At 43.8% G+C, this 27,035-nt stretch overlaps 1 protein-coding gene across 1 annotated transcript in view; it reads right to left on the reverse strand.

Annotated features, from left to right (window-relative positions):
* Nucleotides 1-24,266, reverse strand: part of NGEF (neuronal guanine nucleotide exchange factor) — a gene marked incomplete at its 5' end in the record, with an annotated part of 35,474 nt that extends 11,208 nt beyond the window's left edge. The window contains 7 exons of the mRNA XM_084211931.1: nt 1,387-1,539; nt 1,680-1,840; nt 5,725-5,999; nt 10,591-10,694; nt 10,820-11,005; nt 20,579-20,693; nt 23,999-24,266. Of these exons, the coding sequence (XP_084068057.1) occupies nt 1,387-1,539; nt 1,680-1,840; nt 5,725-5,999; nt 10,591-10,694; nt 10,820-11,005; nt 20,579-20,693; nt 23,999-24,266 (1,262 nt within the window). The remainder of the gene's footprint in view (nt 1-1,386; nt 1,540-1,679; nt 1,841-5,724; nt 6,000-10,590; nt 10,695-10,819; nt 11,006-20,578; nt 20,694-23,998) is intronic.
* Nucleotides 24,267-27,035: the final 2,769 nt, after the last annotated feature.

Here is a 27,035-nt window from a genome sequence, read left to right on the forward strand (position 1 = left end):
AGCTTCCTGGCAGCCACAGATTGAGCGAACCTGAGCAAGGCTTGTGCTGCTGGAGTCTGGCTAGTCCTGGAAACAGCATGGATGCAAAGAGGTTGCTAACTGTGCAAAACTTGCCTGTACTTTGTGTTCCTTACAACACTTGAGAGAAGCCATTGGCAGTGTTCCTCCTTGTTGCAGGAGGTACCTGTCTGACAGTGTGACTCATGGCAGAATGGAACTGCATGTGTCTGAGGAACAGTCAAATGGGAGAAACTGTGACACACCTCAGGCTTTGAGTTCAGCCAAGTGTTGCAAAATTCCTGCACTAGCTGGGAGCCTGGGGAAGGGAGTCAGTTCTTTTCAATGTGCTTTATGTATTCCTGCAGACAAAAATGCTGCCCTCTGAATTCACATTTAGGAATACCTCATCTCCCACAGGTCCCTTTCAAGCTCAAGTAACCCAGCCTATAGCTGCTTTGCTTCTAAGTGTTTCGATAATGGCTGTAGGCAAATTCTTTCTGCAGCTGTATTGCTCACCCCTGATTGTAGGAAACCCTGTGGTATCCTCTTTTTGGAGAGAACAGCAGGCCAAGCTCAATAAAGGCCCCTTAAAATATTTTTTTTCTCAGAAGTTAGAGAGCAGAGAAATGAAAAAACTAAACATTGTTACACTTGCCTGAACCAGCTGATGCTATAGGAGAAAATACATTGCAGCATGTGCAATGGGCTGTCCTGAAAGAATCCAGGACATTGTAACTTGAGAAAAATTGATTCTCCTCCTCTCAAAGACAAGCTTGTAGGGCACTCGTTGTTTTGAGCTTGTATCAGAGAATTCCTACTGGACCAAAAACTTGCTACACTTGAAAACTGCTACAAAAATATATTAGATTATATTCTCAGGCCTAGATCTGTGTGTATAACAGTAGAATGTGAAGAAAACAGCTTTTAAAATTTTTTTTTCTTCTTTTATGAAAATCCTGTTGTTATGGACAAGAATAGTTATTGGGAAAAGTCAAATGCCTTGCTGAGAAGGTTGGGAAAAGCAGTGGCTGTTCTTCTCATCAGAGATCTGTGTTATATTCATGGCCTTCCACCTCTTGCCTCTACTTGCAGGTTAAAAACATGTGCATTACACAAGCATGTACCTGGCCCTGCATGCACCATAAATATTTCCTGCAATCGAGAAATGCTGGCTTTGAATTTACTTGCCATGTTACCTGCATCAACCAATCCTTACTATAAAGCCTTTAACTGTGTTTTCTTTTTACAGATGCAGTGAGAAATCATGAAGTGGGAAACCCCATTTCTGTGCTATCTAGCCCTATCTCATAAATATCAAAATTACAGCTAAATCTGTGGCCTGTACAATTTTGCAAAATCGTGCAGCAACAAGCGCTCAGAACTCACAGAAGCTGCTTGTAGGTTCTCTCCTGGTAGGTCTGGTTGGAGACATAGGTGATGTACACAGAGAAGTGATTAACTGTGTGCTGGTAGACAATATCACACACGTCCGAGATCACAATGTTCTCTTCCACTCGCTGCTCGAGGTCCAACAGGAAGCTAAATGAGAAAGTCAGCACCCATATTAATTGTGACCTATCTGTCCCAGGCAATTCCCAGGAGAAGTCAGCTCCTCCAACCCTCTACAACTGCAGTTACCTAAAGCTGCTGCTTTCAGTGCCACTCAGCAGCCAACTTACCGCTCGCTGACAGCCATGACATCCAGCACATTGGAGAAGAGGATGTGTGCCTCAGACTGGTGTAAGATCTTTTTCAGACGCTCATTCTCCATGAAGTGAGACACCAGCAGATTCAGGCTCTTGTAATATGATGCTTCGGAAGTAACCAGCTCAAACATGGCCTGGGGGAAAGTCCCAAAGAAGGAAGTCAGCAGAGAGGAACACCGGGCATTAATGAGAACATCTGTGCTGCACAGCCATGGACCTTGCACCCTGCAGGCCCAGGCTGCAGGGAGAGGGAAGCCCACTATGCATTTGCCGCATGTTTTGTGAGGAGACAGTGAGTTAGTTGGGGAAGTCTTCCTCCCACAACCACCAGCCCTGACCTAGAGGAAATACAGCTGTTACTGTCCAAGTGAGACTCCCTGGTCAGCCCTGGCCATACACATTTCTAGCCTAATTCACAACAGAACTGAACAAGATACAGTAGTGCCTAACTACTATTAGAAATCATAAATAAACTCCAAATTTCAGCCTTTGCTTATCCTGTTAGAAGAGAAAACCCTGGAGCAAAGCCTGGTTTCCTCAGGCCAAGGATGTGGTCTGTGGAAGCGGAAAGGCAAATTGATGGTTTCATTCAGAGATACAAATCAGTTTAATGAGATTTAGATATAAAGTCTTCTACCTACTGCAAGTGCTGTAGGGACATTCCATTAATACCACTCAGAGATCCCTTACTCTCTGGGAGAGTACATCTTGTCTCTGTTCAGAGGCAGATACAAAAGGTGTTTATTTACACAACTACTGAATCCATTAGTTGAAATAAGATGAACTGAAGATTCCCACGGAGGTTCAACACAATGTTGTTAGATCCTTCAGGCATCTCTTGATGAAGGAGTACCTTAGATTCCTTGTCCTGGGGCCCATAGCCCATGCTGCTGCTACTAAGAGAGGCAGTTGGTAGTTCAGTGAAAGTTTTGCTCCCTTGAATCTAAAGCTGCTTCAATGCTCCCCTTGTTCCCACAGCTCCTCTGTTGCACCCTGCTGAGGGGGGAGCTGGCCAGGCAGTGTGGGTGTCGGTCCCTGAGCTCTGCTGGTTCTCAGTGGCCGCTGGGGCACAGCTAAAGTTGAGGAGGTCATATGGAGCCACAGGTACATGCAGTGGTTTTTGTGATGTGTACATAGAGAAATATACTCTAAATTAGCTGGGGGTCTGTCTTGTGGCTTGGTTGTTGTCTGTTTTTTCTCTTTAAAGAAATTATTTGGAATTTTCCACTGATCAGTTTTTGGCGTTTTCTGGAAATATTACTGTGCATCACATAAGAACTTGAGGTAGAGACCTGGGTTGTGTCCCTGACACTGTGCTGCAGTCCAAGATCTGGGTGAATGGGTTCAGCAAGGAGGGACTGTTACTCAATCCAGAGATGCTAAAATAGCAGTTATTTTAAGTGACATTTCAGCTCTTTGCAGGGTTGGCAGCCTAGGAAATGTTCCCAGTGGGCATCTAAGTCCAACAAGTGGTTTCATGCAGCAGAGGAGGAGATTGTGCCTGCACAGCCCCCAAAAGGGAGACATAGCAAAGGGTGTCTATACAGATGAACTTAGTCAGTGACCATGGAACAAACAGTGTTTAAGAAATAAGAGGACACTGGATCTTTTTTCAAGGCCAGATTCCTATTGAGAAAAGTGGAGGAGTATCAGCTCAGCTTCTCCCAGAATCTTTACCCAGGCACTGAGTGAACCTGTGAGAGAACCTCTCTCTTTCTGCACAACTGGCTTAGTCCTAAATGTAACTTTTACAGCTTTAACTGAACTTTTTTATTTGATACATGAGAGAGGTGGAAATAGGGAAAGAGATACAGGATGTGTTAGGATAACCTGTCCTTTCCAGGTATCCTGGAGATTGACACCTGCAATCATTTTGCACTGCAGCTTTCCACAGACTCCAAGTCAGGTTTTTTTTCTGCCAAGTTTGACTGTAGAATTTGTGTTTGCTGTTTGCTATAGGGTGCCAGACCTGCAAGGGCAGGTCCAGAATGCAGGCTATACTAAAGAAATAATGAAACCTATAGTGATAATATCTGTCTTGTTTGTTTCAATGGGGACAATAAAAAAAAATCACTTTCTACAACACTTTTCAAGCATCCATTGCTCTACTTCTCCAATTTTCCTTTATGAAGCTGAACATTCTACATTTACTAAATTAAGCCCTCATGTACAGTTCACACCCATGAACAGAGTTCCACAACTGCAGGAGCAAGTAGTGCTTGCCTACAGCAAGGCTGAATTCAACATCATCTCTTCGATACCTTCAGTGACTTCTCTGACCCTCCTTGTTTTCTGACCTTGATTCTTCTCACAAAGCAAACTCTCCACTCTATCTGTTCAATGTTCAGCCAATTTCACAGCTTTCTGGGTTGGAGTTATTTTATAATCTCTTAGTGTGCTAATCCCAGGACAAGCAGGAGAAAATTTCAGGTCTGATAAGCTAACAGTGGAGAAGGCACAGCACTTCTTTATGACAGCACTGTCCCATTCTCCAACTGCTTTATTTCTCTGGTTATTTTAACAGAAATAAGAAAATTGAGCACACTTAATATTGGGGTTTAGCAGCACCAAGATTTTTTTCCCAGAAACATATACAGGTAACAAATGTAACTTAACAGAAATTACAAACAAAACAGAAGTTTTAAAATCTATAATGCACACTTTTAAGCAAAATATTTCTCCATAAAAATTCTTCATTTTGAAGCAAAAATAAAAGTAAAAGCCTGTAATTTTTCAGATGCCAGATTGTGTTTGTAATGCTGGCACTTGGAAGTACCGTGTTTTGCCAGGTAAAAAGAACAAATCCAAATAACCAGTGCAGAAGAACATGGAGAAACAACAAATCATTTCATTCACCTTCAGCCCTAACCCTGATACACAAACAGCCTGGGCTTGCTAGCCCAAACTACTGTATATAAATACCAGTCTGCTCCACTAAGGGTGTGAATAACACAGCCCTTGGGGTGCACGAGATTAACCTTTCCAGTGTGACAGTCAAGTTCCAGCCGTAGCCGGGATTGGCACTGTGTGCAGAAGGTGCTCATCAGTGTGGATTATGGAAATCTAACTGAACTTAGGAGGGACTGCTTACATCCCCAGATGTTCTTCAGCACTTTGCATACAATCCCATGAGCCAGGACTAAGCAGATAACACTGCCACACCCATCCCACCATCTCATCAGAAGCAATCCTGGTGCACGAGTACAGCTGGACTTGTGGGACAGAGCCTTGTACCACAATGCAAACCACACATTAACAGGGTTTGCCCTCTCCACTGCTGGCTATAAATGCAGTGCTATGCAGTGAAAAAGAACACTCACACTTCCCATGATACCCAAAATAGCAACCAGTTGTAAATTGTGGTGCAAATGATGTTATCATCACTCGTGACAGCTACCCCTACCTACTCCTTTCAGTATAGTCCTGTAAGTCACAGCACTTGGCTTTAAAACAGTGATGTCACAGCACTGCATAGCTAAATGCAAATATACCTGTCATTATTTTTTACTGTTTGCAATAGACTCCAGGTAACAACAATTAAATATAAGGACATTTATCAATCTCTATCTCTTCTATTTCTACTATGTCAACATATTCAAAACCTTACAGTTAATGGTTGAATTCTTCTAAGATTTCTGGTGGAAAGTTATGTGTCCTGATAGTTACTTTGGAAAAGGATTAATGTGCCCTGAAACCAATGGCTCTTTTGTAAAAACCTCCTAAATATCCCTCTTCCTTTGTAAATTGCTCCTAACACTGAATCAGAAAAGGGAAAAGAAGTTCCTTTTGCTACAGAAACATCCAGCAGCAGTAGCATACAGAACAATGTCTGGAGCTTCACAATAAACAGTGAGTGGTGTGCTAACCAGTGCAACTCAGAAAGTACTCAACAGAGCAAGGCTTGTCTCTGACTGCTGTGAAGATTTTAGTTTTTAAATCTTGATCATTTGGCCTAATTCAATCTCCATTTTTTAAGCAGCAACACAGTTAAGAAATATTCTTAATATTCCTTCATTACCTCCTGCAGCTTGATCTCATCTGGTTGGAGGATGCTGAGGACACCACTGTTCTGGACCTCAGGAAGATCCTGCCATAAGTTGAACCTGGAGTTGGAATTTCTCAGCAAATTAATTTGTGGTGGAGCTTTGTTTTCACTTGTACTTGTGGGTTCTGCTTCAGATGGGGTTTCCTCACTGGGTGAAGTCTCCTCAGGGTCTGTCTGTGAATCTTGCAATCGCCTGGTTTCAATCTCCTCGCGCGTAGATTTATCTCGGTATTCCTGATACAAGAGCCCTAGGAAGGAACATAGCAGGTCTGACAGGTTACAACTGAACGAGATAGTAGAAAAGTATGGTGGGAAAGGACAATTGCTTTGCTTTAGTTCACCTCAGCAGAGGTGAGAGATGTCCCTTCCATGCAGAGTGAAAAGCCTGTTATGGTATTCCAACTTCAGCCAGAAGTGGAAACTATAAATGGAAGGCTATTTCTAAATCTAAAGTGTTGTTAAAAATCTGCTCTCACAAAACAATTAGTAACACAGTCAGATGAATCCATGATCACTCAGAAGACATAAAAGAACAGATCTGTCAGGGTTTTAAATGTCTTTTAAACCTTGATTTTCTCTTATAATACTACATTACAAGTTATATAGGTTGATGTCTATGTTTAAGTGTGTGTCTGGAAAAGTAATACTACACACATTGAAATGACTTTAAAAGGAGAAATCTGCTGGCCACAAAAATCCTTAATGAGGAAACACTGAGCTGCTGTTACTGGCATTGGACAGGCGAAGCTTTGGGACAACTAGCTACAGTTACTAGGTTTGTTTTGGTATGGACTTCATGGTTAGCCTTGGACATGTTGCTTAATGTCTTGCTGTTTTCCTTCTTAGTTTCTATGATGCTTGAAGATACAAAATTAATATCCAAAAGGTACCTATTTGCTACAGCACTAAGGAACAGGCTCTGAGTTCACACTATGGGGCAGCGCATCAATGACACCAGGTGTCTTCCAAGTTTCAGTTACTAACTTCAGAAGAAGATGAAATTGCACTGGATTTGCCTCCACACCAATGTCAACTGACAGCACGAAAAAGGTAGGAATCCTGAAGTTCACTGCCAATCTTTAGAACATCCTTTGTCTCTCTGAGGGCTTTCAAACTGTCCCATTTTTCTTTCTGAACCATCTGTAGGACCCAGAATTTTAATTGCTTGAATATAAAATGTAATTTAGAAGACATATAAGGCAGGAGAGCATGAGCACACTGAGTCACTTTCCTCCCTTAATGAAATTGAAGAAGCAGAATTTACATTATCTCCTTTGGATTATACTTGAATTGCAGTGTAACATGAATGAATAAAGATAAAAGCCTTTGATGTTAAAAAAACCATTCTAAATAATTTATTTTGTCTGAATCATTAGGGGTTAAAATTTGTCTGGTCACATGTATTCATGATATTTGATCTGAGACTCTGTGTGTAATAAGGTGAGAGACAATGGGATTAAAAGTTTGTCTAAGATGGGCAGATATGTAGATATTTCTGCCTATTAAATCTCTGGACCAGTTTCAATGGGGCTCTGTACCAGTCAGTGCTAAAACTATATAGGAAATATGCTGGGGAAGGGCACAGGAATAAGCACAGCATTACTGCAGTCTGCGAGTGTGTCCTGTTATCTGTTCTTCCTGGAAAGATGTTCAGCACCAGATTAAAATAGCAGTAAGGGTAGCTGTGCCTAGGAAACCATAGAGTCTTCTGTTAGCTTCCTACACAGTACTGAGCAGAGGAGACTTCCCCTGAAGTTTTGCATGCTGCTGCCACTTATGTAATTTCTCTCTGCGTCAACTAGGTTTATATGGCTTTCCTAAGCATCTCAGGCTGTTTTTCACCATCAGGGAGGGTGCTGAGGATGAAGCAGGGTGGAAATGCTCTTGCAGGTATGCAGCAGAGAGCCTGCTAAATTGGAGCGGCTTTGGATGGCACTGTTTCGTATGGCCAGCCTGCGCTTGAGGGCTCTGGGTTCTTTTTGCCCCATAGAGAGCAGGACAAGCTGGGAAGCAACATCCTGCAGCAGCGTGGGCAGTGCTTGACTCAAGGGAAAACACGCTGGGAAACTGAAGCGTAATCTGTTTTACTCAAATTGGAGATAATTATACTTGCAGTGTTTGACTGCAGGTATACAGCCATGTTGTGCTGCTGGCTCTGCCTTGCAAGTCAGAGGATGCTTTGTGTAAGGGGGATTTAGGGTCCCTCTTGCAAATCTGAAGAGCAGCCCTTTTTAAAAGATCCCCAAGACTATTTGTCTCTTGCTTTTAAGGAAATAAGACTAAGACCCAGATAATGAAAGTTTGTTTTGTTTCCAGGTTCTCTGACTGGCCAGGTAAGAGCGATGGAGCTGTCAGTGGCAGGCAAAGCAAATACAGGCATGGAAAGATCTGACTGATGGAAAGCATCCACTATCAGAATTCAATTGGAAGTGACAGCAAGAGAGACTGGATGAAGCTCTACCAGCTTTAAGAGAGCAATATGGGGAGAAAGCAGAAAGGTGGTACAGAAGAAAGACAAAAGACAGGCAGATGTGTAGGCAGAAGGATAGGAGGAAATAAGGAGGGTGTGGTATAGCAAGGATAAAAGATATCCCTGCTGTCTTGGTACTAGGGGTCTACCCAAATGTAGGTAAAGAGGTTACAATGGGTAGAAAAATTACGTAGATAAGAGAGAGGGAGAGAAGCTATGCCTAGGCCTTGTCCAGATGGAAAAGGAGATGATCACAGCACAGGAGGGGTAACAGATGCAAGGTCAAGGAACAAGGTTTTGACATATTGAAAGGAGACAACAGCGCATGTAGGAACTTTCTGAATGTGTATAAGAAAAGCTGAGATCAATAGCTGAATGTGACTCAAATGATATAATTATTTAGTAAATGTTTACATTTAGTAAGGGAGCAAGTACAAAATGTCAGAGACCAGCATAAGCTCCCTTCATTACTTCATGTCCCAGCTGTCCCTACTGTGACCTGGCTAACGGTTAACCCTGCGGTCAGAGCATAAGTTTGGTGTTATCTGTTGACTTTAGTGTTTAAGACTGATCTTCATAAGGCATGCTTACATAATTTTTGTAGTACGTAACAGACATTTCCCTTTTTGTTTATTCCATTTAATTTTGCTGTCCCAGTCTCCCTTCCCAGCTCTCTTAAAACCTGGGAGGGGAATTGAAAAACTAGTTACTAATTGTGGAAATCCTTGCCTTAGAGAGTTAGCAGGGCTCTTAAAGTAAACGTTATTGCATTGAAAGCTATGTAAAATCCCAGGAGGCCCAGAGAGGTTTTCTCTGAAATTCTCTGCTCCAGTTTCAGGCAAAGAGTCCACTAATGTCTCAAAAGCAGGAGGGAGGGAAGGAATGAGTGAGCTCCAGCCATTTGATGTAACATCTCTGGTGGGGATAAACATAACACCTTAGATTGTCAAAACCCTGTCTCCTCCATAAAGGTACAACAGACTTGCAGTACACTGTTGTGTGCAGAGTTTTGCACAGTTTCCCTCTGATACACAGCACATAAAAATATATATGAAAATAGCAACTGGGTTGCTCTGAACTCCTGCTGGATTTAGTATTTTTATCTCACCTCTGAGGTGCACAGTCCCAGTAAACTGACAGTGTTTTGACACAGCTTCCTTGGCAGGTTAGTATCTACACAGCCAAAACCAGGTAACAGATCTGGCAACACTCATGCAAATTGTTCTCCACTTTCCTCCAGGAGGCCCCAAACTCAGCTGGTTTGTCTGACAGATGCTAGCATGCTGCTGGTTTCACACCAGCCTCCTTCTCCAGCATTGTGCCAGAGGCATCAGGTGTACCAAGAATCAGCCTTGCATGCCACAGCCTGACACCAAACAGCAGAGGCAGCCTAAGAAGCCTTCTCATTTCTGCCAGGGAGGTTTGCATTGCTGCTTGTGAGAGTTATATATTCGATTTTCCCATGCTAAGTGCTGCATTCCTGCCCTCTAGATTCAAGTATGTTGATTCTATTTCCTGAAACTGAGCAGGAGTGTTTAAAAACAAAGCTTCTATATTCCCACCATAAAACCTGCCTCAGGATGGGATTTAGCTTTGCTGTTGATGAAATTCCTCTAAGGAATGTCACAATTCTGATGTGGGAAAGCAAGAAACAAGCTGTGGAGGTTCTCTCCCCATCCCACAAAAGATAAAGATAAAAAAGAAAAGAAAATACCATAAGAGCAAATGCTTAACAGTCCTCTCCTCCATTGTCACCCAGATAACCTCAACTTTGCCTTTTTAGAGACCACAAAGGATAAAATAACTTATTCTTGTGTTGAAAGTGCTATGCCAGCGGCTGTTACACTGAATAGATGCAGAACCTGGTGCATGAAACTAATGTCCAACGGGATGGGTGAAAAAAATACTTTAGTCTTATGCCTTCTGGAGTATGCAAAGCTATATTTCAGTAGAAAGTCTGGGGTAGCCTTAATGATTGTTCTGTAATGACAAGAATAATCATTATTTATGAACAAGGCTAGGCTATTCTGCGAGAGCATTAATCCACTGCCAGGCAATGTGCAAACCTGATGCCCCCAAAGACCTCAAAAAGCCACGGTAATGAGGGTGAGGGGGTTCCCATCAAGGATAGGGAGTTGGGGACCTGCAGCACAAGCCCTTACCCCGCCCTTAACTCCCCCCATCTGTGCACCGCTTGTCTTTAGCTCTGGGTTTGGGGGTTCAGGGGGCCGGCAGGTGCAGTCCGGCCGGGCCGAGGGGCACCTCTAGGGGCTGCTGTGCTGCCGTCGGTGCGGGGAGCGGGAGAAGCGGCGAAGTTGTGCGAGGCCGCCGCGGCGGCCGGACATCCCGCCGTGGACACGTCTCCTTACCGATGTGCTCGATAAGGTTCCTCCAGGAGTCGGCCGTCATGGGGTGTGCGGGCTGTGCCGCGGCCGTGCCGGCGGCAGGGGTCTCCTCAGTGGCGGGGGGGACCCTGCGGAGAGACGGAGGTGCCCTCAGAGCAGTGGCGGGACAGCGGCGGGAGAGAGCGGCCCCAGCGCGCACCCGCGCCCCGCGCCTCCCGCCCTCAGCTCCCCCCGCCCTCAGCACCCCCCTCACCTGCTGAGCTGTCCCGGCGAGCCGTCCTGGTCGAAGGCGCAGGCGGCGCTGAGGGCCGCGGCCAGTAGCTCCATGGCCGGTGGCGGCAGGCGGCTGCCCAGCAGCTCCGGCGGCAGCGGCGGCAGCGGTGCGGGGCTGGGGGAGCCCGGGCGGTTGCCACGGTAACGGGGGTAGGAAGGCAGCAGCCTGCACGGGAGGGAGAGGGGACTTGCAACCGCCCCCGGGGCGCCCCCGCAGCCCGCCCCCACCCCGGCCCTCTGAGCCCCCAAGCCTCCTCTGAGCCTCTCTGGTCTCCTCAGAGTCTCTCCTCAGACACCCACTTCTCCCAAAGCGTCCCCATGGCTCTCCCCTAAAATCTCTAGACAGCCTCCTCAAATCCCCTCAGAGCCTCCCCTCAGACCTTCCGTCAGGCATCCCCAGGGGCTCTCCATCCAAATCCTCTCAGAGCCCCCTCAGAGCCTCCCCTCAGATTCTTCTCATAGCCTTCCTACAGATTTTCCCCACAGAGATACCCTCAGACCTTCCCGCGGGCTTCCACCAGCCCCTCAGAGCCCCCCTAGCTCCTTGCAGCCTCTCTCCTCGTTCCCAGATTTCCTCCGAGGCTCCATGGAGTTCTGCTAAATGCTGGCGGAGCTCCCTCAGCCTTCCCCAAATCCCTCCCGAGACCCCTTGAAGCCCGGCAGTCTTCAGCCCCTGTTCCTCGCAGATCTCAGAGCTCCCGTCTGACCCCTGAGTTCCCCCAGAGCTTCTCAGAGCCCCCCCTGCAGAGCCTCTCAACGCCACCAAAATATTTTCCGAGCCCCCGCAGACCCCTCAGGTGTCGTGTCGTTCCCCTCCTCCCCAAGCTCCCCTCTCAGAGCTCCCCACCCCGGTCCCGGTACTCCTGCCCGCAGAGACCTCCTCACCCCCCGGTTCTCCTCCAGCGCAGGTCCCTCCTCCGCCGGGAGGCTGGCTCCCTCCTCCCCAAGGGCTCCGCCAAAAGGCAGCAATCCCTGCCCCAAAGGCCCCCCACCTTCACAGGCTCCCCTACCTCCATTCCCCCTCCGCTCTTGCAGAGGGGCTTCTTCCCTCGATGCAGGGAAGCCCTTTCCTCCGTTCGCTCCCTCCCTCCCCAGCAAGGCACCCTCCCCCAGCAAGCTCCCACACACCCCGTCCCACCTCATGCCACAACCCCTCTCTTCCATGCACGGCTACCCCACACCGGGAGGTGGTCCTGCCCCGGCACTGACCTCCCGTCCCTCAGCCCCGGGGCGCAGCGCTGCCCCCCATCCCCTGCACCTCTCTGCTTATGTGTGGATGGCGCCGGCTTTGAGGGAGGAAAGGGGGTGGCAGAGGGGGGTTCTCCTGAACTGCTTCCAGATCTGATGCATATGGTGCATTTCTTCTCCAGGAGTGAAACCCTGAGATGGAGGAATGTAACTGGGAAACTCAGCCTAATCCCTCCTGCCGGGAAGCGCACTCTTGATTACCCCACAGGATTGGCTGCTATTCGCCTCTCCTTCTCCGGCAGGGCTTCGTACCCGCTCGGTCATTTCCCTCATCTCCCATTCCTTAGCGTCGCTACTTCCATAAGGATATATTCCCTCGTTTAGGAAGTAAGTATCTCAGTACTCAGTAATCTATATATCTGTCTTCGTTCAGGTAATTGTTTTTCTGCCTCAGGGATAAATTCTCTTGAGCTCTAGAGTATGGTTACATCCTTGCATCAGTTCAAGTGGTTGTGGACAGGTTGGCTGCAGCTCTTCACCACACGTTAGTAACCCTCAGCAAAAAAAAAAGTCATCTGCACCACTTTGCAATTGAGGAGTTAACAGAGGAAAAATGCTCCGCTATTCCCTGTGCTTGCTCTCTCCCTGTTGCATAAATTACCATGATTTTTTTCTGTATGTGATAAAGTAATTTATGCAACAACATAAAATCCATGTGTTGGTCTGTATGTGTAAAATGGCTTCCTTTTAATCATTTTTATATTGGTTTTGCTAAATGATACGTCAGGATAGCTTTTAATCAGCACATGACAATACGTCCAGAGAAACTCCTTCAGCTTATGTGAACTAGATCTAGATCTGGCACACAGGAGAGCTCAGTTGTTAAGTCATTAAGAAGCAGAATGGGAAAGGAAAACAGCTGGAAATGTCATTGAGGGCTCAGAGAGGGCTGCGAGTGTGGTCTTCGTGCAGTCCCAGACCAGGAGGTCAGAAGAACCAGTCAACCAAAAGGAAATACCCGGGTGAGGGTGAGAGCTGGAGCCTGTGTTGTACTTACAGAGGAGGATGAGAGCCTGAGAGCTGTGGCTGACAGTCACTGGATAGATGGTCAGTATGCATTATCAGCCATTAAACACTGGGCATTAGGGGGATGGGGCAGCCAGGTGAGTGTGGGGGTGACCAAAACCTTGTGGAAGGGATAAAGCAGCAGCAACTATCTGAAGCTCATTTTTTGGTGGCTTGCTGCCAGGGCAAGAATATTGTCAAGGGTATTAGAGAGTGGGTAGGCTTTAAAAAACTTCTTTCTTAGAAAAAGGGAGCCTCTTCATTACCTTGAAATCTGGAAAATCAGATATGCTGTTTGCTGTTTTCTCAAGGGCAGAAGCAAGAGCAGTGAGGAGTTCTCTCTAGTATGCAAAGTGCAATCAGTGTATAAGCTCTTAACTGACACTACTAGAATGAATGTATATCTACATATAAATTTTGGATGTATTAACTAAAAAAAAACCAAACAAATCTTTCAGAAGTATGCTTTAAGAGTTTAACAGATTCCTAACCCCTTACATTGCTTCACTCTCAAGGGTTAAATCTGTTGGAAATTGAAATTTCTTTTTAGAAAAATGTCTGGGTCATGCTATGAAAAACATTCAGAAATAGAAAGCATCTTCTTATGATCCCATAACTGGTAATTTGATCCTGCCTGTCTTCCCTTTTCTTTCACTTTTTCCAACATAATTTTACTTTTGGTCTGAGATGAAAACTTGAAAATATCACAGAAAGCAATAATGATAATAAACCCAGTGGAAGCTTTGAAGAGGTGAAACACCAGCTAGAAGTGAAATATCCCCTGTGGCCGTGGTAGTTTGTGTTTCTGTGTCTCAGAGAGCTGTCACACTGCATAGCACTGACCAGTATTCTAATTTTCTTTCCTTTAGGACTGTTTCTTTTTTAATTGCAATTTGATCTTTCAAATATGTTGTTTTTCCTTCTTTCCTTCCCAGTTTTATTCTTGAAATATCCATAAACAAAACAAGAAATACTGAGAAATACTTTTTCTCCCATCTGAGGTGACAGAGTGTTCCCAGTAGTCATGGGACTGGAACAAAAAAATTATATTTAGCAAGAAGGAGATATTTTTGTCCTACAAAATTTGCTGGGATTTTCTAAGTCTTGCTTTTCTGTCTGGGGACAAAACAGAAAGCTTTTAAAGTTTGACACAAAAACTAAAGGCAGGCAAACAAGTGATTCTGTCAGAGCGGTCTGGCGACTGGGATCTTCATGCTGGGAGTGGGGGATCCAGGTCAGAGTCAGAGATGTATTATTCCCTTGCATCCCACATGTTACTGCCTGTTCCAGGGCAGGTCAGTCTCTTCCTGGAGCTGCTCTGCTTTCTCTAGTCACTCAGAAAGGTTCTTGAACATGCTAAGTGCCCTGTTCACAGATACTACTTTAAGTCAGTCAATACGGCACTACTTCTATGAAGTAGAATAGCTATAAGATGCCTCCCTATTTCCACAATTGTTAGGATTTTGTATGTAACTTAAGCTGATATAGCTGCTCAATTCTACTTTTTTTTGTTTTTTCACTCAACTCCCTGAGGCAAATATCTATCTCTGCTTTTATGCCAGCACTCACTCAAGCTTATCCCATTCACAGTAAGCAAGTCTGGGCAGCTAAACTCTTGGAAAATGATTCTCTTTGTTTGGTAGAACTAAATCTATGTGTGTGTTGTCCCACTACAGAGTGAGCTCAAAGTGAATATCAACAGAGCAGAAGTGGCAGACGTGCAGATAGACGTCAAGACCATGGCAGTGCCACCTTGGATAATTTTTCACTGCTGTGAAATGGCAGGCTCAGGCCTGGAGAAGTTTCTACCCCACCTAATCTTAAACATGATGTAGCAGTTTAGAGGAGGTGTACTTTTTTCTCTCACTGTAACAACAAGCAATTTGATCCAGAGCCTAAAGAGTTTTTCCCCAGTTACCAAAATCAGTACTAACTCATGATGACAAACCAGTATTCTCACTACAATCCCTTCAATTAATCCTAAAATTCCTTGTCTAGTTGTAGGGGGAAAGAAAGAATCTGACTACTATATACATATAGTACATATTGAACAATATACATTAAAGCCCCATAATAATTCTCCTACAGCACTGTAGAACCGGTGCTGTGTGACCTCTGCTCTTGTTTGTGACAGAAGTCATGCAATGCCCCAACAGACCAAATCCCAGTTTTTTCTCTAGAACTCTTAGGGTCTGCAAGCATAACGGCACTGGAAATGATCCCTGGTGGCCATGCTCTATTGACATGGAGCATGATCATGGTTCAGTTCCCTGCGGGCAAAGGGAAGGGGCTTTGAACTTGCATATATTCTGCAAAGAAGAGTTTGTGTTTTTGCAGACTGTTTCCAGCTTCACTGTACTGCTGCTGGAAAAGATTTGAAATACTGGCTGACCTGGTCCATGTTCTGTTAAAAATGTGATGATTGATGAGAATTTATAATTAGTTTCTTGCAATTATCTCATTTAAGTTGCACTTGAGGGATGAATTCCCAATCTTTGTATTTTCAGGCACTAGTAATTTTGAAAAGTGAGTAATCATTTGAATTAAGATTTATTATGTGTATTTCAAATCAAAAGCAATCCTCAGAATAAAGCCATGCAAACAGCTTGTTTTCGAGTGAAATTTAAATGCATTTTCTAAATGTTGTCTTACAGCAATTTTTAGAAATTATATCTCCTCTTCTAGAAACTAAAAAGAGAAGAGGCAGCCCAGCAGATCTTATTCATGAAAAATTCCCCAAACTCTTCTAGTCAGTGGGAGTTTCACACCATGAAAGGCCACAAGATGAGGTAAGAAGCACTTTTCAAATCTGAGCTAACCAAATTATTGAGAAGTGTGAAGTTACTAATAGATTTGAATGTTATACCTAGTAAAGGACTTTTTCATACCTCAGTTTCATTCAGCTTCCCTCTGTTCATGTGTATATTTTAGCAGTGATTTTGGTAATCAGTATGTCTGGGCACTTTCTGTTCCTGATTTTTGACTTTTTAATGGTAGACAGGCAGAAATTCTCATCCATAGTATTTTTAGATCCTAAAGCCTAGGAACATATCTGCTCTTCTGAGGCTCCTTAAGCTTTCATCAAAACACCTTAGTTATATCTGTTGGCAGCCTTACCAATAACTAAAAATATTCAGAAATTCCACTCATGAGATCTTTATGTGCTTCTAACATTTAGATGCTCATAATCATCTTTTACTTACTGACCATCTACCAGAGACAAGATTTTTTTTTTATATATTAAAAAAAATTAACTATTTATTAGACTTAGGAAAATATTATTGGATTCCCGTTGTTCTCTCCTTCAAGAAACTTTGCTTTCTGTTGACATGCAAAATGACATTTTGGGGTTGCAAGGGTTTTATCTTCTCCACACTCGTGAAAATCCATAGAATTATAGGCCCTTTTCCACTGTCCACAATGCACACAAATTTTAGACTTAGATTTTAGCACCTAAAATTCCTGAGTTCCTGCCCATGGAGAGAATGTGTGTTGTGCTGAGGGCTGAGAGAATTTCTGATATTGTAGCTGTAAAAGCTCCCTGGTCCAGATCTAGGCACTGTGAATAAAGGCCATTTCTGTGATCAGCAAGATGAGAAATCCACTTAACTGAAAAACAGAAGGAGCAAGACTCAAGCATGATGAGGAAGAGGTCTACTTCTGGACCAGGGGACTGCTCTGAAGAGAGCAACTCACCCACTGCTGCATGATTCAGGAAATGGTGAATAGGAAAAGACTGTAAAATTTGGCACTGGATCTAGGAGGAGGGGTGGGTTACTAAGATTGTATAAGGAGCCAAATGGTGAAAAGCCTGTGGACCAAAAAGACACTGAGATAGAGCCACAGGTGGGAAAGTGAGAAGAATATGTCTGGTAGGTAGTAGGCTGAGGAAATTGTGTGGGGAATTACAAGTTGAAGCTGATAGAAAAGGAGTGAAACAAAGAGATTGATGGAGAACTTGGGGGTCAGGGCATGTCCAGATGAAGCAGATCAGATTGGGAGACCTGCAGGGCAAAGCCTAGATCTTGCACAGTAATGAAAATATGAGTGGGCTGAAAAACCTGGCAAGCAGAGAATGGGTGGAATAGGTGGGCAGGCTGGGATTGGGATCTACATTGGCTATATGCTGGAAGGATGCTTTATTAGAATGATCTATGTTATTGCTTGCCATTCTGTGTGATCCTGTGAAATATGAGATTTTCACGGAAATGACATTTTAATACCTACAGTGGCTATTTTTACTGAAAATGTATTGGTTTTAAAAATACTTCTCCCTGTAAATATGGTTGCTCTTAGACTTTTTAGGATGCAGATTGCATGAAAAGAGGGATAGGAAAAAAATCTATTTATCTGTGTCTGAAAGAACAAAAATTTGTTGTAGACCAACAAATTTTAAAGATTTGGTCAACAGGTGTTTGCACCAGCTATTCATGACTTCACCACCTGCAAATTGAAGCACCATCGGCAAGTAACTTTAAGAAATGTATTTCATAAATAGAAGGGAACTTGCTCAAATATGCAAATTTGTAATCCAGGTCCTGGACTCTCCAGAGGCTTTTCCTGCTCTTCTGGTTAAATCAGGCTATAAAAGCAGTGCCCTCTGCCGCCCAGGACCGAGAGTGCTGGGCTAAGGGATGCTAACCCAAATTCACATGAGCACCCTTCAGAGTGCTGTGCTATTTCACATGTGTTCTGCTTCTTGCTAATACATGTGTTTGCAGGAATTCAAACAAGCTAGATTCCCTCTTGCTGCCAGAGGTGACTATTTGTATTCATTGTTGTAGTACTTCCATTCTTCCAGCTCAGATCAAATGTGATCAAAGGGTTTTTAGATGGTTCATTGTTTATCTGAATTGGAGGTTTCATAAGCAGCGTAAAGAAACAGTTTGCTCTGCATTAGTAGACCAATGGCCTCATGAGCTTTGCCAAGTGAAATTTCACACTGCCCTTCTCTTCCAATGTATCTTCTGTGACAGCTTTCTATGATCTCTGCACAGCTGCTGCCACACTGGAGCTGGAAGGACTGATCCCAGTGTGAAAGAGCAGCTTTTTATGAGTGCAGCTCCTCCCAGGGCTTTGGCTCTGGTTACTCTGGGAAGCAGAAGTTGTGCTAGAAGCTCAGCACTGATATGGTCAGGGCAGGTCAGCTGAGTTGTTGGGAAGGGGCTTGCCATTGTAGGGGTTTGGACCTTTGTACAATGAGCAAGACTGAGAGGAAGCCATGGAATGCTGTGGGGAACTCTAGAGTGCTTAGGGGGAGCTGGAGATCATGTAAGAGAAAGGTCATGGGGAAAAAAATAACATTTGAGCATAGTTAGCATAAAAACTCTCTTAGGAAGTATTTTATGGATGGCCTGTGGCCATCCAGAGTTTGGAACACCAGCAATAATGTTTGAGGACATCTTGGGTTCAGACACCAATGTTGTGAGATCAGTGAATTACTCTACTGTTCTCAGGGCTTTGAAAGACATGTAGATTCAAATCAAAATCCCATCTGAGTACAATGCAGATGACAATTCCTTTTCCTGAGCTCTTCACTATGTTCCCCAGCTGTGTTTACTTCCTGCCCTGAATTACGTAGCATGGCTATATGTGAAATGACATCCTTGCCTGTGAAGAATCCATTTGTGTCCGACCTGCTGATTATCTTCATGCAAGGAGAAGGGATTGTGACTTCCAAGCCCTACTATTTATATGGCTGCTGTAGGATGATTCTGAATGTGAAGAGATGCAGCACTGTTGGCCCACTTGCCCTCAGGACTGTGGTGATCCACTCCTGAGAATGTCATGGATCTTCCCAGTCCTGGTCAGAGGTGCCTGTACTGTCTCTTCTGCAGAACTGCTAGCTTCTGCTTTCAGAAGAATGGTCAGCTGGCAGGCACCAGATTTATTCTTTTGGGGAGAAATTAAATGTATTTCTTGAGACCAGCAATAATATTTTAAATGTATTATCTGCACAATGGCCATTTTTTTCCAAATAGAAGTAGATAGTATCGATTACTACAAATAATGGCTCTTTTTAGGCTCTTGCATGCTTTCCAATTGCAGATTTCTAGTGGTTCTCCTATAAATTACAACTGATCTTTTGGAGAAGGAAGGAGGACATGGGTTGAATTTGAGCTGGAACTTGGGTTTCATTCTCTGTTAAATCTCTGTGCCCAATTTCAAGAGATGCCACTCAGCAGGACTGCCTGCTTTTAGCAGACACATGACTTAGAGCTTGACAGGTTCTGTGCCCAGCAGCATCTTTGATACAACTAACTCCTAGCACAGGCTCATCGTTTCCAGCTCCAGGGAGAATCAGAAATTGCACATTTCAGAGCTGCTTAAGTGCCAGTGTCAGGATGTCAGACTGACAGTGATGATTATGCCCCAAGGAAAGGAAGACACATAGGTTTGACATTGCAGCAGACTGTGGCTGTCTCATTTCATATGCTCAGTTTACGGCCAAGGGACAATCAATTTTAGCCAAGGCAATTAATTTATTTAAATCCAACTTGACATTTGGCTAAAATTGTTCTGTTGGAGTCTCTCCACAAGGAAAAGTGCCTGGGAAAGCTCTGTATTACCCCAACACAGCTGGTCTCAGTAATTAGGACCAGACGGTACAGCAGGATGCATGCACCCTTAGAGGACAAGTGCTTACTGCTTCCAGCTTGATCTACAGTAGAAGGAGGCACTATCTCACAGTTGTACACAGAGGAGGTGAGTAGTTAGAGAATGAGTTTGGGAGAAAACCTCAGTTATATTTGAAAATGTAGGGATAGGTAGCTGCTCCTTTCTCTGCCTGACTGCAGTGGCAAGAGAGCAGGAGTGAGGGCAGATTTATGGGATGTATGTAAATTTCTGAGTTATGGGAACAGGGTCTTCTGCTGGACCTTTGTTGTTGGGGGATTTAAGCCAAAAAAGACTACCTCACTGAAAGCTTCTGTTGCTTATTAGTTCTTTAAAGTAAAAAAAAGCAAACAAAAAGTCTGGATATTTTAGACAAAATCTTTGTAGCCATTTCTTCAGCTATAAAATCCTGTTTTCCATGCAGGATTGTGTAACAGGCTTCAGAAGAGCTCTCTATGAAGGCTGAGAAAGGGATTACCCTGATGCTGGGGTGTTCCATAACGAAATCCCCACAGGCTCTCCGTATTCTCAAGAAACTGCTTAAGGCAGTCTGCCCAGTTGGCTAACACTGCTGGGTGACCCTGCGTCACATTCCCCTTTATTCCATCTTCCCCACTGTCTTCTTGTTCCACCTCTTCTCTTTACTGTCTTCCTCAAACCCACATTGATAAGACCCTTTTACCACCATACTAATACTCTGGTATATAAGTCATTAAGACTGAAAGCAGCACCAGAAGTGAAGGTGAGAAGGCATGGATCAGAGCTACAGCTTAGTCCAGCTGTCCTTCCCAAAACAAGCATTCTCACTCTGACACCACTGACTAGTTTTCAGGGAAGGCATGGGGAATACCCTGCATGGGAGCCTCCTTACCTTTGGATCAATAATTCATCTAACATTGTTGGATCAGAGTTTGCTGGAGATGATGACCCCTTATTTGGTAAAACATTCAGAGGCTCTTTGATGGGCTCATAGTTTTTGAGCGAACCTGTGATATAAGAGAAAGCCAAGAGGGTGTTAAAACAGTAATTTTCCTAATTTACCTTTACTGTATGTAGTGGGTTGCTGACACCAAAGGCAACAGGAAAACCACAAGACACAAAGGTGGTAACATTTTAGCTTTGATTTTCAAACAAGATCGAAGTGTCATCTGCTTGTATAAAGCAAATGCAGCTGAGAAAAGGTGAAGTTGGATTTAGGGTACCAGCTCTTATGTACGGGAGTAGCACTCTCACATTGCAGGCTGGGTCCCAGCATGAGTGATTTTCAGTGCAATTATTTAGGCAGAAAGTGTTCAGCTGTGTGTGCCTGTGCATGGCAATATTTGGTTTGCCAAATCAAGGCTTCATTACTGCTCTGCTTTACTGCATCTGCATTCTGAAGACGTTCAGTTTACTAGATAAATCAAGGTTAGATTTGGTGAGAGAGGAGCTTTACTTTTAATTACTACTCCAATTTCCCTCAGATGAACCACTGATCCTTTTACAGGGAGTCCAAGTTGCATTAAGTCCAAGGCTTACTACTGTAATAGTTGGCAGGAGAGGATGCATCTCACTTTTCAAATGAAATCTCCCATTGTTTGAGGCTTTGATAAATGGCCTTGTTGTTTTTTATTAGAAATATTTTGGTCTAAGTCATAATTCTGTTTGTCTTTCACACTGGTGATAGCACAGTCAGATCAGTGCTCTGCCTGAAGCAGGGCTCTGATGCACCTTTTAAAAAAATTTTCAGAGGGAAGCTATGACATCCAGAGTTTTAAGACTTCCTAAAATGGAGCCAAGGCCTTATGAAACAGTAGTTTGCATTATTCACTTTGAATAGTTTAAACACTTTATCCTTATGTCAAAGAAGAGTTCTTAAAAAAACCAAAACAACCCAACAATTTCTGGTTAAAGAAAAGTATCTATTATGTTTTACAGCTCCTAGGCTATAAAGCCAAAACTGGGCTGGTGCAAAGGGTGCCTATATGGAAGCCTTCCCAGAGTTGGATTTAGATAATTTTAAATGGTTTTTCGGTGATCTCATTTCTTGAGTCTTTATTTTTCTCATTTTGTATCTTACTCTGTATTTTCTGTCTCTTCCTGTCTTCTTGCCTTCCCCTCTCCTCCCCTCCAGTTGTTCCCTAAGCAAAATGAGAATAGGTCAACATTTGAGCTTGAGTCACATTCTTGGATAGCTGCTGTTCAAATGGGTTGGAAGGCTATATAAAATAGCTCACCCATCCCTTGCTTCCATGCATGTCAGCAAATGCTGCCAGAAGTTCAAATGAGGCTGGTTTAGAAGCACCCACTGTCCAGTTTCAGGAGGGGGAATGGATTCAGGGAAGTAAAGAGGGAGAGCAGCAATCTTACACAATCCTAGTTGAATTTAAAGGCTGTAGCTCTGAGGAGGACTTGCTACAGTTGCCTCGGAGAAAGAACTATTGCTCCTAGCCCAGGTTTTGCTGTACAGACTGGAGAAGAGACACGTTCTCCAGTGTGGCTTGCTGAACATTTGCAGGCATGGAAGGAAAGAAAAGCCCTGTTTGGAACCAGTCCTGTTTCAGTAATGGTAATACAGGGAGGGGAGTGGCAGGGAAGCACAGGTCAGCATTGTGGATGCTCTAATGAGTTGCTAAGAGAGAAGCCCTTGTCTTAGCTTGTCCTTCCTCAAAGACACGGGCAAAGACATGAGGAATGTCCTCCTCTGCCAACGCCCTGATGCCATGATGCTGCAGGTCTATGAAGAAGGCGAGTCTTTCTGTGCTGGTGCTGCTGCACTGCCAGCTGCAGATCGCAGGGGTGAGGACTTCCTCGGCAGCTGCAGGGACACAGTGACACCCAGGAAGAGGAGGGAGGGCGGGTCCGTGCTGTGCTAACTCTGCAGCAGTGCTGTGGAAGGTAGGGAGAGGATGGCTCTGCTCTAGTCCTGTCTTGCACCAACAGGGTGGAGAGGGGCTCTGCTCGGGCATAGGCAACAGTCAGTTTATCCACAAACTTCATTGCAACAGTAGCAGAATATTAAACAGGAGCTCTTTGCTGCTGTCTGCTTGGAAACTTGGAGGAAGAAAGGAATTTTCCTTCTGTCCATGCCACAGGCCTGAATGGACCTTTATACTGAAATAGCATGGCTCCCTTGGTGAGGCAGGCATGACACACCTATTTTCTTGGGGACATTTCCCACACCCCTTTAATTTGGGGGATGGAGGATGTCTGGTTTTTTTTTTTTTTCTTGAGGAACTCGATCTACTTTCAGGAGCTGAAGAGGTAGCTTTACTGCTACATAACAAAGCAATAGCTTTCAGTGGTTTGCACAGCAGTGAAACATAAGCAGAGATGTATCATCTTAATTCATGCAGCTATCCAAAGTTCATAGTCCAGAACATTGATTCTGTTAGATTATAACCTGAAAATAAGATAAGGTAACTTTGCTGTGAAAGAGTTTTAAAATTCAGTTTCTCAAAGCATCTGGGAGGTGGAAGCAAAGGGCAATTTCTATGTTCCCAGTTCCAGGTTTCTCATTTCGGACTTAGATTAAAACCACTTCAATTTCCTTCATGCAGCCCTGTTTCCAGTGCTTCTCAGGGTATTGCAATAGTTAATTTCCTGGCATTCTCTTAATTTCTCCTATCTTTCCCTTGCTTCTTTCACAGACAGCTGCTCAGACAAGGTTCCAGCTCTGGCGCACAAAAGATGCCTGGTTCTAGCCTGGCCTTGCAGTAATGCTCTGTACTATTCATACTCTGGGAAAGCCAACTCATTCCTTTTTTACTGAAGCCATGGCTGAATGCATGTATGTTCTGGATGGTGCTCCTGTTATTTCAACCTCCTAGTTTATAGGGAGCCTAGGTGTTTCTTACAGCTCTCTTCAGTGCAAAGTAGCAGTAACTGCACTTTCACAGAAGACTTGTTCGTCCCTCAGAAGGAACCATTGCAATTTCCTTGTGTTTTGCTGACTGTTTTCTGTACTTTTGAACTTTCATTTCTGTATGCTAAAGTCCCTGCTTTATTGACAGCTTCATGTCTTTCTCTAAGTTATTTTTCTCTTACAGAGCAGAGGGGTGGTAGTGCAGAGTCCCACATATGTTTAGATTCTCTGTCATGAAATGTCTTGAAACATCCAGCCATTTTACATTTCCAAGCTGAAAAAAGAAGGATGGCACTCCTCTGCCTGCTGTGCTGTAGGGCAGGGGTGTTCTGTTATGTGCTGACAGCTGAACTGCTTTCTATCTTCCTGTCCTTCTGTTCTATTGACTCCTCTAGTTCCTAACCTCACTGGAAAAAGAAGCATAATGCTGTTTGGGTCAGTACTCACCTGTAGCATGCTGCATGTGCATTGCCTCTCTTGAAGTCTTTCTTTTCCCTCTGCTTGGCATCCTCATGGATCGGTAGTACCTGGAATTTCTTTGAATAGCAATGTACTGTGTGTGCAAGTCCCCCTCGTGCGTCACTGGGTTGGCACCTGCTGACTCTTCCTCACCTTCAGAGAGTGAACCTGACTCTCTCAGTACGTGCTGAGAATGGCCCTGCCAGAGCCCACCAGTGGAGAGCCTGTGGGTGGCTTCTCTCCCATGCTCCTCCATGGCTTCCAGAGCTTGTCTCTATAGCAACTGAGATGGTGGATCAGCAGCAGAGCAGCAGAAGATATGTAGCCTCCAGAACTCCATCAGCTTTATCTGAATTACAGCTGGAGACAGACAAAACAGAATGTAACACGAGAAGATAGGACAAAGTTCTGGTTAGTTCAGAAGCCATAGTCCATCATCTGAATCGGATAACAGGGACTATACAGGACTTTTTATCGGAGATCATTCTGACATCATCACCTTACAAGCCTTATTCTCATGTCCTGAACATTGTTTTGATATGCTCATGGTTGTCATTCCATGACATATGACAGATGTTACTGGAAGAATGTTGTCTTTTGGTTTGGTGTTACTGGTTGATTTAAAATGTAAAACAGATAGTGCCCATGTCCTTTTCATGAGGGAAAAAATGTTACTGAATAGAAGGTAAAAGCTGAAGAGAAAACTCAGTAAATCTGTCTATTATCTGTGTACTTCTCCATGTAATAGAAGAATTAATGCCTTTTACAGGGCTTGGTGCCTTCTAATACTTATCAACAGCACTCACTCCTGCTTGTGCAGGTAAGTGAAGAAAAATCCATAACTGTTGAGTGTGAAGGTAGAATAGACAAGATTATATAGTGCAGAGGTTTGATTTGCTTTCCCAAAGTTCCCCTCAAGTGCCAGTGTACCTCCTCATTGACACAGTGACAAAATTTCTTTCTTCAGCACAAAATTTCTCTGCTCTGTGTGTCAGTATGTGGACTATGCCAGGACTCCCAAGAATTTTTAGGAGGCACATCAAAAGGAGGCAAAACATCGGTTGATCTTTCAGCCTTTGTAGGACTGGGTAACATGTGAACGGATTACTTAAGCATCCTCTGGTCTCAGCTGTCAAAGTCTTCCTGAATATATAATATAATTTTGTGACTGATGGGGCTGTCATGAGTAATAGAAAGAGATGCTGTATAGAAAATGTGAATATAAAATTGACAGCAAGCTGAGAGAGGGGCATAAAACTGTGCTGTGGATTAGTTGGATGCTGTTTTAAGAAGTCACATGTATCATTGGTTTGTTGTGTTACAGTATATCAAGGCACAAGATAGCTTAGAAAGTACGTGTTTCAATTTTTTATGGGTCTTCTGCAATCTCTGTGAACTCATGTGTTCCACAAACATTTCCCATGGTTGTCCTCTAGCAGACCCTGGGACACCAGGGACAGTTCGGCCATCATCTGTGAATCCTCTGCTTTCCAATATTTTTGAAGGCTCTATGATTTATCCTTATAAAGAGAAGGTCACCCTGAAATCATGCACTGGGCATTGAGCTTCTTGGCTCTACAGAGGAGAAAGTCTGCTTTCTTCTTTCATAACCTAACCACAGCATCCAGCTCTAAATTTGGATCCTGACTTCAGTTCTGCCTTTTGGACTGTTTGGAACTATGGTGGTTGCTCTGGGACTGTTTCCAGAGTTAATGGAAGTATATGAAGGACTTATTTGTTAGTGGTGGTGTTAAGTTTGGGTTGTAAACTACTCTGAGGTACAGAGATTCACTAAGTCTGTTTCTTTTTCTGTGGGTGTGTGGAACAACAGAATAAAAACAGCTTCTGTTGGAGCTAGTTTGCCTTTCTCTGTCCCAAGACTAGAGTCCCAGAGGCTTGATCTTTGCAACTGTGATGGAAGTATGTCTTCTACATGGACTACAATTAATATTACAGCTGTAATCCTACTTAACCCCAAACTCTAACAATTGTTAATTTTTTATCTATAGATTATTTTATGCCTTGGCATTCGAGGAGATGAACCTATTACAATCTCCTCTGTGCTTCAAGTGGCCACCCCTTGTCCATCTGACTCATACTGGGTCCTGTCTCTCTCATGACCTTTGCCAAGCTGACGTAACTTGCAATGCTTTGTAAACTGCTGCTGGTATTTTATGGAAAAAGTGGATAAAGTTTTCACAGGAGCTGCTCACCAGTCAGGAGTAGTTTCAAAACCATTAAATGTCCAAAGGGACCATTAGGCAAAGAGATGCACACGTGTACATGGAGAAGACTGTTTTCCCTTTCACCGACCCGGTGAATATGAGAGTGCATGGGTGTCATTGTTGAGCTTTTACAAAGATCCTTGGCAGAGAAGGAGACCCCTGCATGGCCAGGTGACACCCAGCTGGGTTACCCAAAGACTTAGCTATGTGTTCAGTGACCCTGGCAAACCTGTGTGCTTCTCTTTGCCAGATACTCCTCCTTTTGTTCATCAGAGGAGTGAAGGCTGCCTGTCCTGAAAAATTAACTTGTTTCCAGGTTATCAAACAGTCCCTTACAAACAAGATACTTGACCAGAAGTGAAGATAGCAATGGATGAGAGAGAGACTTTCATATTTTCTAGGAGAGGCAGAGGGGGCACTCATTTAATGTAGTGGTTATAAACAATACATACTATTTTTTACTTTCTTCAATGAAGAATTCAAGAACAGAATGCATTTCTGAAGTCAATACTTCTGATTTCAAAATTGATACTCTAAGAAAGTACTGAGAAACCATTTACTGATATGTCAATCAAATAGTCCTGATTTTTCAGTAATTTAAGTATATTAAAAAACTAGGGATATGTTTGAAGGATGCATTCAAATTTAGTATTACTTTTTTCTGGTAGTAGTCAAACTATTCTGTGACAAAGAATGCCTCAAGCATGTGTGGACCTTAACTACTCCTGTCTGAGTGTTTGTAGAGAATTTTTGAAGAAGGTATTCATCTCTGGTGGTCAGAGGTAGATGAGTGCCAGGTC

This window comes from Fringilla coelebs (assembly GCF_963513975.1).
Source record: "Fringilla coelebs genome assembly, chromosome: 10".
Classification (NCBI taxonomy): domain Eukaryota; kingdom Metazoa; phylum Chordata; class Aves; order Passeriformes; family Fringillidae; genus Fringilla; species Fringilla coelebs.